The sequence below is a fragment of the Pleurodeles waltl genome, chromosome 5 (genome assembly GCF_031143425.1).
Source record: "Pleurodeles waltl isolate 20211129_DDA chromosome 5, aPleWal1.hap1.20221129, whole genome shotgun sequence".
In the NCBI taxonomy this organism is placed as follows: Eukaryota; Metazoa; Chordata; class Amphibia; order Caudata; family Salamandridae; genus Pleurodeles; species Pleurodeles waltl.
Window position 1 is genome coordinate 979294270 of NC_090444.1, and position 16399 is coordinate 979310668.

The 16399-nt window shown below is 40.9% G+C and overlaps 1 protein-coding gene across 1 annotated transcript in view; it reads right to left on the bottom strand.

The window, feature by feature from the left end:
* VTA1 (vesicle trafficking 1) overlaps positions 1-16399 on the bottom strand; it is a 307826-nt gene that overhangs the window by 206929 nt on the left and 84498 nt on the right. Inside the window, exon 2 of the mRNA XM_069235133.1 lies at positions 12469-12563. Coding sequence (XP_069091234.1) covers positions 12469-12563 — 95 coding nt within the window. The remainder of the gene's footprint in view (positions 1-12468; positions 12564-16399) is intronic.

Here is a 16399-nt window from a genome sequence, read left to right on the forward strand (position 1 = left end):
CAGCATTTGTAAGAAACATGGTCATGCAATCATATAGTTAGCCCCTAGAGGGCATAACCGCAAACGAAAATAGCAGAGAGTTACCATATATTTAGCCCCCAGAGGGCATAGTGTCTCACACATTTTCTGAGCTAACAGGCCTACTGCAATGATATTACAAATAAGGCCCTTAAAACACAAACTATTCCGAGCTGTAAAACAAAAGTTCCAGCCATGAGAGAGCTTAAACACACTGAATGGTGGGGGGATGTTATTATTTTGCAGTCCCCACTAACCTAGTGTGGGGACCCAGAGATGATGAAGACAGAAAGAGCTTTGAGCCCCATAGAGCATGAAGGGGAGAGAAAAAAGAAAAAAATAGTTTGCCCCCCCCAGCTGGCGTATATCGGCAATCGTGCAATAATCCATGTGACAGGGTCAATCTGCACAGCAGTAAACAAAACACCCCAAGGCAGGACAAACGTAAAGCATTTACCAATGACATCAAGGGATTTTTGAAAGGCAAGCCAACGACCGAGTGAAAGGGAAGGGTGTGAGATGGGCATGGTTAAAAGCCCACGGAATACTTACAACAGGGTGAAAAGCACTTGTGCGCTCAACCTAAAAATGACTGAGGGGTAGCTCCTTTCAGATCAGTGCTTGCCGGCATAGAAATAAAAGAACTGACATCAGCACGCCGGTGTGGCACCTATATGGGAACCGGGATGTCATATCCAGCACGGACGACTCCGATGACGGACATGGAGCCGATCGACGCCACCTAATGGCGCACCAGGGTACTGCTCACGAAAAACTCCAAAACCAGTCTGACACTTGGGAAAAATTCAAAGATAAGGAATCTACACCTAGAAGTCTCTATCAGATAATGGGGAGACTTAAAGACAGTAAGAACTCATTAGAGGAGGGAGAAGTCACAGAGCACTGCGGATGAGCAGCAGATCTCTGTACAAACAACAGGAGATATTTTCAGTGTGCCTCGACCCATACCTTGGCAAGCAAATATGAGTGTTTTTGGGAACAATATTTCTGGCCAATGAGTCTCATCTGATGTCGAGAATAAGGTACAGGTTGAAATACCTACTTAAGCACTGACCAGAACACGCACAACGAGTCTGGGGTTGCTTCTGTTCCCGTTCAGAGGAGATGTCTGGCTGTTCAGGTTAGAATGTTTCCACTGGAGGAGGACCAGGCTGCATAAGGTTGCTTACTGTCTGGACAGGCGCAGTGAGCACAACAATGAACTGGAACGTGGACAAACAATTTTCAACTGCTGAGATTTTTACAAGCCTTCCACCAATCACCTTTTGTTGTTTCAATGTGAAGCCTTAAGTGTGATGGCTTTGCCATGTCATAGGCACAATACTCGCTATGCCATGGGATGCTAACAGCTATGGCATAAGATACAAGCAGCATCTCATTGATGGAGTCCAATAATGCTAAAACCGATCTGGGGATGTTTCTGTTTGCATTCAGAAGGGACTTATTTTGGATTGTTCATACTGGTAGACGATTGCAACTGATTTGCACTTCCTTGCTTTCTGTCTGTAGTCATGTAGTGTACATAAAAACGGTGGAATTGAATGTTGTCTCAAGCTCTTGCCAGTGTCTGAGACTTTTGAAAGCCCCCATCATCTTTTGCTGTTTTAATGTGACACTCAAAGTATAGGGGTAATGCCCAGAGTTTGGTATGTTGTATCCCGGGCCACAAAATCAAAGTTGTCACTCAGTGATGAAGCCCAACAATGATGTGACCACTTAGATGTTTGCTTGTGTTCCCATTCATGTGGAAGGGTGGCCTAGCAGCTCACGCTGGACTGTTCCAAGTGGAGCAGGAGCAAGGGTGATTTGCACCTGGCTGCACCTCATATGATTGACCCAAAAGGCAAAAACAATGGACTGGGTTTCTGTCTCCCTATATAGTCAGGTTTTGAGCCAGATGACTTGGTCCTGCAGGGACATTTCACTTGCTTAGGGCTGAAACCTCGACTATTTCCTCCCTTGATTCTCTGTTCATTTATGATCCACATTGTGCAATGTTGGATGCACACGATTGATATTTAACTATGCATTGAACCGGGGGGGGGGGGGGTGTTCTTATGGTGCCTTTTGTAAATACTGTAGGTAGTTTAGTACCCACTTTAGCATTGTGTTGTTTCCACTTTTATGTTATTAAGCTGTACTGTCATTTGCATATATTTAGGAGGATATACAACAGCAAAAGAAACCTTTGGTTTGTTTATTCTTTTGTATATAAAATCTAAGTGTTGATTGACTACTGGATTGTGTAATTAATACATTGACTGTTGGTCGGTCCAGATTTTTTGGCAGGATTTGACCCACGTGCAGAAGCAGACCTACGGCGGACCTGTTGATATAGCGAGTGCAATCGAAAAGACAGCTGGAATGAAATTACCCCTTTTTAAGTTAAGAACAAGAATGCGTTGGTGAGGAAAGGAAGACGCATGCCAAAGCAATCCAAAAGAGGAATGCATGCGGTAGTGTAACTTCAAGTGCATTATTTTACTGATCTGAAACCCAGGAAGAACTACTGAAGAGTAAAGAAACTTGCTTTGGCTGTAACACATTTGTTTTTTTTGTTTGCAAGTGATTTCATGGAAAAGATACTTTTTCCCCAATAATCGGGATAATCACACGGATACAGCATTACTCTGCAGCATACTTTGGTTTCAAAATTGTATTGCACCGCTCTGTAGAATGTTTCAGTATTCGACCCTACATATATCACGGCAAGGCGACAAAGAAACAGCTTTGTTCCCCAGAGATTACACTGAGCCCCTGAGAACAGCAAATAGCATACAGTACATGGATTATGTGACAGAGTGAAGAAAGGGAAAATGGTCAGATCCCGCTTCTTAGCCTCAAGCAGTAGTTAACAATCTGGCTATTATGCCCTCCGCGGCTGTAAAAGGCGTTCCAGTGTAATTGACTTGTTAATTATCGATTTAAAGTTGAAGGCACTGTGCGTTCTCTCTAGACGTTTGAGTCTGTGACTAAACTATAAGTAATTGAAGTTAGGAAAAAGCATGAAGCATAATAATTGGCAAAAAATTGAAAAGTATTACTGACCCACATGGGAAATGTCAATCACAAGTGCTGGTGCGCTCCCCGTATACAGCCGAGGACTTGTTTTCTCGAGTTACAGTAGCGTTACCGATGGAACCATGCCATGGTAAACTGAAGGAAATGAGTGAAAGTAGATTAGGCACGGTGAATTTAAGAGGCACAAAACCTAACTAAATTCACAATACGCCAGTAAAATCTAAAACGTGGGGTACTAACGTTCGCAAATAAAAAAAAGAAGGGTGGGACATTTTGTAAAAAGAAGTCAAATAATGAATGTAGAAAAATATAAAATCAGAACAATTGCTGGGTCACTTTCTCAGTGCCCGCTAACGGCGAGAAGGTTACAGTATTTTACAGTACCTTGGACATACATTCTGGGAGTGATATTGTTCACCCGCCATTTTGGAAAGGGTTCACTTATGACTAACGACATTATGGAGTTCGGGCAACTTCGAGAACCCAGGAGATGTGTTAAATTCATCCTGACGGAAGCAGGATTATTCCCGAGCTGCTAACTGAAAACTCGATATCGTGCACCATCAAGCAATGTGCCAAGTGCTGCACTACATATAAACCGTAGGAGTCATACTTTTGAAATTGTGCCCAGATGTGCTTTTTTTTCTTATTTAAGTCTATTCCTGGCTTACCCAAAGTAGGAACTTTATTTTTTCCACCTGTGCTAATTGTTGAACTTCTCCTGAGAGCAGTCACCACAAAAGTACACAGAGCGTCATCAGTACAAAAATAAGTCTACACAACATAAAGCTTGGTCAAGCAACAACATCACTGTTTAAATCCATGGCAGTAAAGTAACTGAAACAATTTAAACTCTGTGAACCACAGTAGACTACTGTCTGTCATATATTTTTAGTTATATCTTAGTTGTATGCCACATTTACTGGAAAACAAAATAGAATAGTTCTTCTGCATGACTATCTACCTTTGTTTTAATTGAAATGGGTGTAAATGCACAAGCTCAATTCGAACAAAAAGATGAGGACAGAAATAAACAAAAAAGGCATCTTCTCACAAAATGATAAGCCGTTCCAAAGACTGGAGCTACCACTTTTCACAAAGTATGGATAAGAAAAAAAAAATCTTTGCAGGAAAAAATACATTTATACATACACGTTCACTTAGGAATGTGAGGTTTTCGTTTTGATGGTGAAATTAACGGATTTTTTTATGCGAAGTGTGCAAAGTTTCCTTGTTTATTATAATAACCCGAGCAAAATGTATTCCACGCTTTAAGATTACTTTCATCGCAGCGAGACAATTTTCACTCTAATAATATCAAACCAATCTGGAAAAAGTATGCAGAATAGTTCTCTAAGAGTTTACCATTTGCAAAACGTTTCGCAATACAGAACGTTTTGCAGAATGTTTCTTTGCAAATGTAGCTTTGCTGAGTTTGTCTACGAGCACCACCACTCTGCAAAAAGAACTATCTTCTGCAAAGTATATCAAACGGAGGAGCATTTTCTTAGTATTTTATTGTAGAGTATTGTAACACTTATATGCCTACTGCCACTATGGGCGACACTTAAGCAAATGCCTGCATGAGCAGCAAGCTCTGCCGTGCAGGTTTTGTTGTTGGAAGATAGTTGTCTATTTTCAGCCTGTTTACCAAGTGTTTCAATGTCATGCGTGTTGCGCACCAAGGTGCAGTTGCTGAGATTGTTATGGGATGAATCGCTCAGGAGGGTGGTGAATCAAGACGTGTGAGACGGAAGCGCAGTTTATGAATTTCAGTGAGCTGGAGCTTTCAGCAGCGCTGCAGGCCCCTCCCTAGTATTTCTTATGATCATCACTGTTAAATAGGGAACAGTGCAACATAAAACATCACAAAAGTCAATATTTTCAAACATTTGAAGCAAAGCGCAGACTTTCAAGAAGCTGCATAGATTTCCAAATAACTTTGCCAAAGTTAGGGAAAAAACGGAAGTAAAAACGTGTCGGTGCCCAAAGCTCTCCCCTGAAAATTGCGGCTGCTGTAATTACATGTGCGAGCACAGAATACTGAGGCAGCGTAATCCTGACGCCACCTAGGGCCTCTATAATCCACTTACAGCCACTCCATGCCCCTTCAGCTCACTCTTGCAGTTTTCTCCCGTTATTACGTTTTTTTGTTTTTCTCTTCCTCTGCCTTTCCCATATGTGTGTTTTGCTCACAGTAAATGCTTGAGGCAGAAAAATCAGTGCCGTCACTCAAAAATCAGTGCCGGTGCCCCCACACTGGAAACCACTGGCTCAAATTAAGCACTGGAAAAAAATACATATGCACCTTGTCAATCCCTTTTGATAAGATGGGCCTTTTTGTGGATTACTATTTTTTGCCCATGATGTGAGTCACTCTAAAGGAAACTCAAAGACAACTCGAAAGAAATCAATGTATGTCAGCAAGATACATCAATGATGGTTTTCAAGGCTCATGTTAAAACCTGTTGCAAATACTGGATTCAACTCTTATTTGCTGGTGTTAACCTTTGCAGCTTCATTGTTATGTTTCCCTGCTCCTTAACCCAGTAGGATGGAGGCACTAATCTGAAAGTGAACATAAAAGGGGAAGAAGATAATTGAAGCTTTTTCAACGATCTAGAGCCCCCAGGCTTTGGACATTTTGAGAATGGGTACATTTTGATTCAAGTTTCAAGGTAAAGATAGTTTCATATGGGTCTGTTTGCAAAAAAAAGTCTCACTCTATATGTAATACTTTGACAATCTAGGTATAACACACTCAAGTGGAGTCTGATTATAACATACTCATCATGGACGTAGAGGGCACAGTAATAGAGCGCCAATGCCACTTTGAAGAACAATCCTTGCTGATCAACAATTTAAGTCAGACCCTTCCCATTCCCCACTTCTCATACCAAACTGAGGAATTAATTCATCTCTGCCGAATATCCAGTGTGAATATACGTTTTGTCCATTGAGAAGTAATGTAAAGATCAAGTATTGGCAATAGGACTGGTTTAAAAGTGAAAGTGCCTCTTCAGTCACTTGTGAGTTTGGACGCTCATTAACTCACCATATATACACTCTGTCACTGATGCCTGCTCTCATGCATCCATCCACAGATTCATTCTTGCATTCATCCACCCATTCTTTCACAATAAAACATACTCAAAAACATAAGTAAGATACATTAAAAGTCTAAAACAATTATAAATGCTGCAGGCATAAGCTGGATATTAAATAAAATGTAAAAGATAAAATAAACCTAGCACTGGCTTTTTAGAATCTTTTTGTGTACATTGTTTCAGTGTTTTAAAATTCTCACATGACCATCTCATTTAGAATCAGTGTCAGTAATCTTACAAAGGTAAACTATACGATGCACAATACCATTTCAAGATGGCCGCTCAATAAACACTTCTATTGGCAGTGATTTTGAAATGGTATTGTTCAAAGTATGTCAGTGATAAAATTATCCACAAAGGCCGTTGCTGCTTATAAGCACTGTGACCATCTTGGAACGGTAAAACAATGACATAATATCATTCAAGATGGCTGCCCAGTTTAGACGCAGTGGCTATGTGGTATGCAGCACACTGAGGATGAAAGGTGCAGCAAAAGCCATTAATCCAGTAGCTTTCTCAGAGGAGTGGCGTGGCTGGATGGGCCTAATAAATAAATAAGTAAATAAATACCATGAAAAGGAAGCTATAAAAGAAGAAAATAGAAAACTAAGGGATTGATCTACCAGCCCTGGCACTGATGCACACTCAATTTTAGTAGTGTGTTCACATGTGATCAGGCAAAAGTTCCTCTCTCACAGGTCAACAAAACCAATGGCTGAAGTGGGCTGACACATTTACCACATGCAGTCTTCTTTACCCAGGGTTTGTTAGACACATGTGACTAACTACCACAAAGAAAATTCTAAGTGCATCACATTATGGAATTAATGAATCTCTGCCCTAACTGAATGTTAGAAACTGGGTTTCTAGGTTGCAGAGGTATGCACCCTGTCCAAGTAGGGACCACAATCCTAGTCAGGGTAAGTTAGTTGCACCCTCTAAATTAACCTGTGCTCACCGTCTGGTAGCTCGGCACACAGCAGTCAGGCTTAATTTGAAATGCAATGTTTAAAGCATTTGTGCAATATTTAAATTACAGTAACAGAGAAAAACACACCACAAAAATACTCCACACCAGTTTAGAAAAATGAAGAATATTTATCTGATTAAAACAAGACAAAAATTCAATTACATTTGCAAAGGATATCATGTTTCAAGCTTGCACTGAAAATCACAGTGCTTAAAAAGATACAGGTGCTCCCTTTAAAGGACTTACAGTAAGGTCTCGTTAGTGGAGTGCTGAAAGGGTATGTGCAATTATTGTTCCAATGCGGTCTGCTGACCGGAATAATATACAGAGGATCTCGGCTTCCCCAGCCCCTGGGGATCAGGAAGCCAATACAGGGCAGAAACACACAACAGGCGGCCCAGAGCTGCAGTGTGGGGCCTCGATGGGTGTATGCACACATGGAGACTGAGCAGCCTGAACCACTTCTTGTTGGTGTCTGAACGGGCGTGTGAAGATGCCCTCAGTCCTGGCAGCGGGGCCAGGCACAGCGCTGACTTGTAAAATGCTGGGAAGTGCTTGACATGCACTGGGCTGGTAACCAAAGAAGCACTCACACAGGCTGACTTGTAAAATGTTGGAAAGCGCTTGATATGAGCTGGGCTGGCAAACGAAGAAGCGCTCACGGACTTCTAAAATACTGAAAAGTGCTTGACACGCACTGGCCAGATGGAGCATGTCACACATGCGGAGCAGTCAGACACACAGCTTCTCGCTACAAGGCAATGATGCCAGACTCACAGGAGACAGAGTCCCATGGCAGTGGTGCACAGTTGAAATCTTTGATGGTCCTGAAATTTCTAACAGGGGACAAGCCCACCATCACTTGGAGTCACTTGAAATGTCCTTTGAGGTTGTAGAGTAGGAGTAGTCCTTCTGACTACAATATGCACCAGGCCAACACAGCAGAGCAAGTTGCAAAGTGGCAGTCCCTACTAGCAGCATAGCAGGCAGCACGCCAACACAACAGAGCAGTTAGCAAAGTGGCAGTCTCTCCTGGAAGCACAGCTCCTCTTCTGAGCAGAGTCTCATCACGACCCAAAAGTAAACTGATTTGGTGGGGTATGGGGCCTAGTACTTATAACAATATGTGTCTTTGAAGTGGGGGATACTTCAAAAGAGGCCTTTGAACATCACAAGGTCCCTTCCCTTCCGTTCCTGGCTCCAGACACTATGCAGAGGGGTATGCAGCCCTTTGTGTGAGGGGAGGAACAGCCCTATTCGGGTGTAGGTGTCAGCTCCTCCCTCCCATCTAGCCCAGGAAGACCCATCAGCCAGGTGATGGCCCATCAGGATGCAAGTCTAACACCCAAGCTCCCTTTGTGTTTGACTGTCTAGAGGAAATGCACAAAGCCCAGCTGTCATCTACTCCAGATGTGTATTCAGAGACAGACGGAGGCACAGAAAATGCCAACTTTCTAAAAGAGGAATTTTCAGACTTACAATTTAAAGTCTGACTTCACCATAAGTTTTGATTTTAAATTGCGAGTCCAAAGACACCAAACTCCGTATTTCTTCTCATCCCAATTGGAAATTACACTTAAAAGATGTTTTAAGGCAATCTTAATGTTAACGCACAGGAGAGATAGGCCTTGCAACAGTGAAAAACTAATTTAAGAGGCTTTCACTACCTGGACATGGTAAACAATAAAGTACATGTCCAGCTTTTTAAATACACTGCACCGTACCCTTTGGGCTAACCAGGGCCTACTGTTGGGGTGACATATGTAATAAAAAAGAAGGTTTGAGCCTGGCAAGTCTGTACACTTGCTAGGTCGAAATGACAGTTTAAAAGTGCACACACAGACTCTGCAGTGTTTGAAGAGCTACGGTAGGCGGTGGCACAACCTGTGCTGCAGGCCCACTAGTAGCATTTAATTTACAGGCCCTGGGCACATATAGTCCCTTTTATTAGGGACCTACATGTAAATTAACTAGCCAAATTGTGGATAAGCCAATGTTACCAAGTTCGAGAGTACAGAAAACCTGCACTTTAGCGCTGGTTAGCAGTGGTAAAGGGCACAGAAACCTAAAAGCCAGCAAAAATGAGTCAGAAAAACAGGAGGGCAAAGGGCAAAAAGTTAGGGGAAACCACACCATGATGCTAGGTCTAACACTAAATTATAAAAAATATATAATATACGTGTAAATACTAAAAGTAACATTTAATTCCGTTTGTATGTACTTTTGTCTTTCTTTCCTCCTTTCTTTCATTATTTTTAATGATCCATATATACAATTTGTAGATATGCTTAACACATTATACACATTTCAAACACATTCATGGGGATCAGTCTCTTTCTAAGAGGGAAAATTCAGTTAAAGAGCAACATAAAAAACAAAAAAACAATCAAGCCCCAGTGGGCACAGCTTAAAAAACAGCTTGAATCATGGTTGTCCTTTCAGCTTCCCCAATGTATGATATTTTCGTTGCACTGAATATTATGTTCAGAAGAAAATATTTTGCAATGGGCTTGATTATGTTATGTTCTTAGTGCAATCAAAAATTATAGTTTAGTGAGGATTAACGCATTATGATTATGAAAGGACAACCATGATTCAATTTTGCCAGTGAATGCTTATAGTAATGGGAGGAGTATCAAACAGTTTATGAATTGTGAGTAACATGATTGAGTTGTACAGTTAGACCCCGACATTCTAAAGTAACTGCATGCTTTAAAGATCTGGCCATACTCCTAGCGAAACAGCAGCTAACCAGGCGCTGCAAATCACCCCAGGTTAACCCAATCACTTCCTGGAGGGAAGAGGTATTGCACTGGGGTCAGACAGAAACCGTGGCACTTCGCCGCGAAGAATACAGAGGGCTACAGTGGAAACCCATAACATTGGAATGGGACGCCTTATTAGATGCAAACAAACACTGAGTAGGTGAGACACTGAGAACCACTGAATACCTTAAGAATAACTCCATGCCATTGCGAATATCTGGACTCCTGACTCTCTAGCCTACTGGCTTGGTAACATCCTACACTCATCCCTTCTGCCCTACCCCCCCACCAGTGCGGCACTGCTACAGTCACCTCAGACTTCGATGAGTCTACAGTCTGCAGTGTTGATGATAATCCCTTACATTTATTAGGCTTGACAACCCTCATATTGTTCAGATCCTACTTAGATAGACAGACGTTTGTTTTGTGGGAGGGAGGGAGGGACAGGGCGGTTCTACACATCACAGCATGGATTTATTATATATACCTGATGCATCGAATGTACTATCTACTTACTATAATAATGTACACAAGCATGTTCAATTGTATAGCAACAAAGCTATGTTTGACCAAAATGCCAATAAAGTTTGTGTTTAAAAAAAACAACAAATGATTGAGTTGTATAATCTAGAATATTTAACTGGCAAAGTATTCAATGCCCACTGGGGTTTGAGTGTTTTTTTAATCGTTTTTTAAGCTGTGCCGACTGGGGTTTGATTGTTTTTTTTTTGTTTTTTTTGATGGTTTTTACCGTCTCAGAACGATTGTCCTCACTTTTGAAGTGATCATTCGACAGACAACAAACAGTACCTGTGAAAATCCTATCTTGCCCTCACACGATAAGTTATATTAAGGTAAGGACACGAGATGAAATACAAAGCAGGAGGAAAAGAACAAGGGCAATAGAATCTGAAGAGAGTATAGCCACTGAAAAAGCCAACAATATATTTTCTTTAAGTTTAAAAAGATAAACCGACGGGGGTAGATGTGGTGTGACAGCGAAGCTGGTGAACTTCGAAAGCTCAAAGCACGTTCTAATCCATGGTTTGGAACATTTCCAAATACAATTCTAAGCAACTGCTCCTTCAGCCACTGTCTAGAATTATACATATTGTGTAAAGCACAGTGTGTTGGATAGTAAGATTTCAACTAAATGTTTCATCTTCCCATCACAGCCAAGTTTTTGTAATCAGGTTTCAACCAGACCTATCAACATACCACCATCGCTTCGGTTCTAAGTACAGCATCTGGTGTTTGAGAAGCTCATACTGCAATACAAAAGTAAACGAGATCTTTGCTGTGTAAAGCCCCTCAAATAAAATAATAGAGGCTAAGGATTGGCAACACAAGAAACTCAAAAGGCATCCATCTGCATCGATTCGCACTCGAAGGCATCGATAATAGAAAGGAGAGCGGACGCAGAGCATCCTAGGGGCTATTTTTTCACCATAAAGAGAATGACAAAATGGTGACAACATCGCTAGGCTGGAAGGCACAGTCGCATGGTTCTATTTAGCAGTTAAATACTTTTTAATAACAGTTACATCTTCATTGGCCAATGTGAACAGAATTATAGGGGGCTTAAGTTCTGATCTTCCCTTTTAAAAAAACATAATCAAGTTACATGCTCTTGTGTCAAGCTACAGATTATGCAACACGGGGTTCTCAAAGTTCAGAATGACCTTAAATTCTTACATTTCTTATCCTGCTATTAAAATATGTAAGGGTCGATGGCGAACGCTATCAGAGTATCTGACACTCTATTCCCAGTCCGCTTGGCTACGCTTTGCTTTCGCCCCTCCCTGAAATCGGTTCCCAGTTGTTATGAGCGGTTGTTGAGAGATTGTTCTGCTTGTCATGTGATACAACAGCCCAAGTCACACATCAAAGAGGGAGAACGTAGCTGCAGCTCATCAGCTGCTGAACCGCACATTGGCTTGGCTGTTTCAAAGGACCAGCCATCAACAGACCACAATTAGCCAACATGAAGGAGAACATGCAATAATGATATTAAACAATAACGCGGTTAGGTAAAAATGCCCTGTGCCCACGGAAAGAAGGGAAGGCAGTCTTGCGGATGCCGGTGGTGAAAGAGGCTTTTACTGAAAACACACGTTTGTCCAAATTACTGAACCCACGATTCGCGTTACAAAAGAGGAATATCAAGCATTCTGCGCAAGAAAAAAACCCGAACCATTTCTCTTTTAATATAGCATAAAAGAGAGGCAAGGAAAGTAGGATTTCGCAAAAACCGGGATATGCTAAATGGAAGCCAAAGAAATGAGACCAGGTCCGGGAGGGCTCACATTCCAGAAAGCTCGACAGTCCTTTACTAGGAAAGGAACGTTCATGGCAGAGGGCCACTCCAGGCCGAGTGGCATACGACAGAGGTGCCACGGTTGAATCCAAGTCAGATTTTCGTTATCAGAACCGTTTATTTTAAGAGTCATTCTTAAGTTCAGATGAGGTTACTAAAAAATCTGGCATGAATCTGGTTTGTCTGGGCCTAAATACGTTGTGTAGTTCTCGAACATACAAAAACACAGGAAAGCAAGAGCTTACTTACAGATTCCAATTGATCCATGAGTTTTGACAAAAATTTGCGGCACTCTGGGCTTTTGCTGTCAATCTTCATCCCAGTTTGCATTGCATATAGACGACCTTAAGGGAAAGAACACAAAAGCAAGAACCTTAAATAGAATCAGAAGAAATTGGTGTAATTCTAATATTCGGCAAACCTTTCCTCACTAGTCTTAGTCCGTTTTAAAATTTCTATTTCATTTAAGATTACTCAAGAGATGCTATGACCTAGTGGATAATCTGTTGACATAGAAAGCCAGAGAACTTGGTCATGAGGTACTAACACACATTAGAATAACAGTATGTGCAATATGCACAGCAAGTAGTTTGACAAAGGGTGTGCAACTTGCGATGGGACCTACCAACAAATAAGTCACATTGCTAATTGTCCACTGAAAATGACCTGCATGATGAATAGCAATTAAGTAGGTTGCAATTTGCAATTCTTGTGATCAGCTGCAATTGCAGGAACGAAGACCTGCAAGCGACAGCAGATCTCTAACTCTGCACCTGCATGCCAAAAAAGGAAACATTATGGCTCCATTAAAGTGAGTGACAGGAGACACTTAAAAAAAAAATATATGTTTCACATTTGGAAAGGCAAGGGTGGTGAGAGATAAGGCAATGGTCCTTGGAGGACTACCTATTCCCCCCAAAACCCTACAACACCACTTCCCTGTCCCCTTTTACGAATCAGGTGTAGAAACCAGAGTAGCAATAATTCATTGAAGCCTAATAAACTTAACAGCCCAAAATTTACCTCTGGTCATTCGACTCCAGCACCCCTGATCTTGGGTTAAGAGTCACTACTCACTACAACATCGAATCCAACAACTTAGCAGAGTAAAGTCAAACAATGATTGGGTCCACTTAATAACTGAGTTCTAGTTCAATGAAAGGTCAAATAATTTTATTACAAAAAATCTCATAAAAAGCAATACTGTAAAATGCAGTAAATGCCACAACGTCTCAGATACAAGGTACAAAATCAAAAGTCGGAAGTCTTTTTTTAAAATCCTGATTAAGCAGAGAAGACTCTCAAAAATCTAAGTGTCAGGCTCATAAAGGGCACTGACAGTATCCTAAAGGAAAAGAAAGTCTCACGTAAACAGGACAGTGTATCGGGAGGAAAATGAAGTCTTCACCCACGAACACACACAATCAGGCTTCTTCATACAAATTTGTGCATATACAATTAGCACAATTGCAGATTCAGCATGGCCTGACTATTGTTAGATCATACTGGACAAATTAGAAGCAGGGTTATAAGTTATGGTATTCTAACACTATCACATCTCTAAGGCAGAAGAATTCTTCCATTAGCTTGCACAGCTACAACAAACTGGAGGTGTAAAAAAACAACATGAAACATTCTCAGACAAAGGTTCATACATTGGTGTGTTAGCAGACATATATCAGAACTTCGAGAGAAGTTTCCTTCAGAACATACATGACAATACACCGAATTCAGACGGGAAACCCATGTTTTGTAAGACAAAAATAGCTTTATTTTGGCTTTCTCCTGCCTGAAATTGCCCCTGCTTCAATAGAAGTCAATGGGGGAAAATAAATTCACCCGATTATTTTTGTTAAATCTCAAACTTTCCTCTTCTAAAATGTTGGCATGTATGCTTCAGAATGATACACTGGGAATTAGATGGAAAGTTCCATTCACACTACACGTGCTCTAAGGAAAATAACTAACTACGTCACAGTGGACTGTGCTGTGTGGAAACTGTGGGAAGAAGACTCTCAGATGTACATTGAATGGAAAGGAGCAGGATGAGAAGAACACCAGAAACTGCATCTATTTTATTAAAATAGTGTCTCCCATGAAAATGTGGCATAGCTAATATCAATAAACACACTTTTAAGTATTATAATCAAATCATTTCAAGTACGACATCTTTAATTCATCAGTTATGACTACATTCATCCTAAAAACCATTAGTACACACAAATTATATATCGCCCAAAATTCCACATTACAAAAAGCTCTGACACAGGTATAACCTCAACTTGATAGACAGCAACTTTTCAGTGGTTTGAGACCACAAATGAGTCATAAACCATTGGTATATTAATTTGAGACCCGCAAAGTGAGGTATCCAGACTACTGGCATCAGTTAGGCACTCGTGCTAGCAGTTGCCTAGCATGGACTCTCCAAGGGGGCTGAAATAACCATAGGGCATAATGGTCGAAGTTGACAGATTAAAAAAGTTAGTCCAAAAGTGACTGAGAGGAGCTCTATGCCGATTTACAACAATCTTTGTGCTACACGCAGGCCACTGCTCTGAAAGTATATAATATATTGTTTGAAAATGCATATTTGTTGCTTGTCCAGTAAATTTTACTCTTCATAGAACTACAGGCTAAAGAAACAGAGCAGCCGAAAAAGGGTAAAACAATCTAGTTCACACACTTGATCAATAAACAAATATGATCTATCCTATTTTAGATGGCTGCTTACATCTTACCCGAGATGAGCACAATGTGGTAGGAATCATCCCTTGTATTATCAATTATAAATGATCCACCACTCTTACAACGAAGCCCAGTAGGGAAAACAAGGAAGGTACATACAAGATAATCCCATCAGCTCAATTTATATACGCATTGCACTTAGATCAGAATTTAGACAGGTGCAGCTGAAAAACACGCTCAGTATTTCAATACTGTTGGCTCACAAACCATATTAACCAAGAGCGGTAAGAGGTGTTGTTAAAAAATTAGTTAAGAGTTCAAAGGTTCTGGAAATGTTAGCAGTTAGCAACTATCAGCTGCAGCATACAGGTCCAAGAGGTGTTAGAAAATTACTAGCATCTTCTTACCTTTTTCAAAAAAGTACTAAGGCTAACTGACCGTAAACCATTATTAAACAACAACTTTGTACCTATAAAAACCCTAAATTAATAGTTGCCTGTTTTTCAGCTGGTAAATGAGCCATACAAGATTAATAAAAAACTATGCCTGCCCTTACTTTATGTCAATATGGTAGGGTGAGTGGCTACCAAGGACTACATCCGAAAGAAGTTAAATCAACAGGTGATGATGTCACAGTGGTATGTCGCCATCACAGGTGCAACCATTACAGTAACAGACCTTCACGTGGACAAAACTCTACATCAACATGACGATTAAAACGACTTGCCAGACCTCGAGATGGCTCCAGCCCAAAGTTTTAGAACTGTGGTTAGAACAGATGGATTTCCGGATGAAGGTAACATCAGGATGAGGAAAACGCTGTGTTGAAGAACAGGTTTTGTTCATGTAAAGGTAATGTTAGTGCTGTAATAGGTCTCAATCACCTCAGGCAAGTCAATCCAATTACGCCAATGTGGAAGATGTTATGTCTCCATTCATTGTATTTGAAGAATTATCCGTTTGACCGAGCTGTTAAGTTGTGCTAATATGCAGACAGCCGGGCAAACATGTAACCTCAGCGATGACTATCTGAAATCCAATAGAGGCAGCTGAAAGAAAACGTGCCCCTCCGACTCAGTGCCCAAAAGTTTGGCTTGCTAGAGAACAAGGACGTTGTTATGATCCTATAGCTTAATTGGAAGACTGGATTATTTTCCAGGCCAGTAGGCTTCAGAGTTGTCCAAGCAACTTTTCTATAAATAAACATCTCCAATGACCGGTGAGCACTCTGCTTCAAAGGACAGATCAGTCGTGGAAGCAGAATACTTGATTCTGGCACCAAGTGCTGACCTAGATCACTTAAAAAAGTTGAAGAAGCACCTAGTAAACAACATACAAAGTAGCCCCTCTAACAGGCCTGGCCTTGTGTCCCCTTAAATACATTCCACAAATGATGGCACTTCATAAACAAGAGCAGCACTGTCACAAAAATTTAAGAAAAATATGTAAATACATATATATAATTGCAATTTGGACACAAATACAGATGACG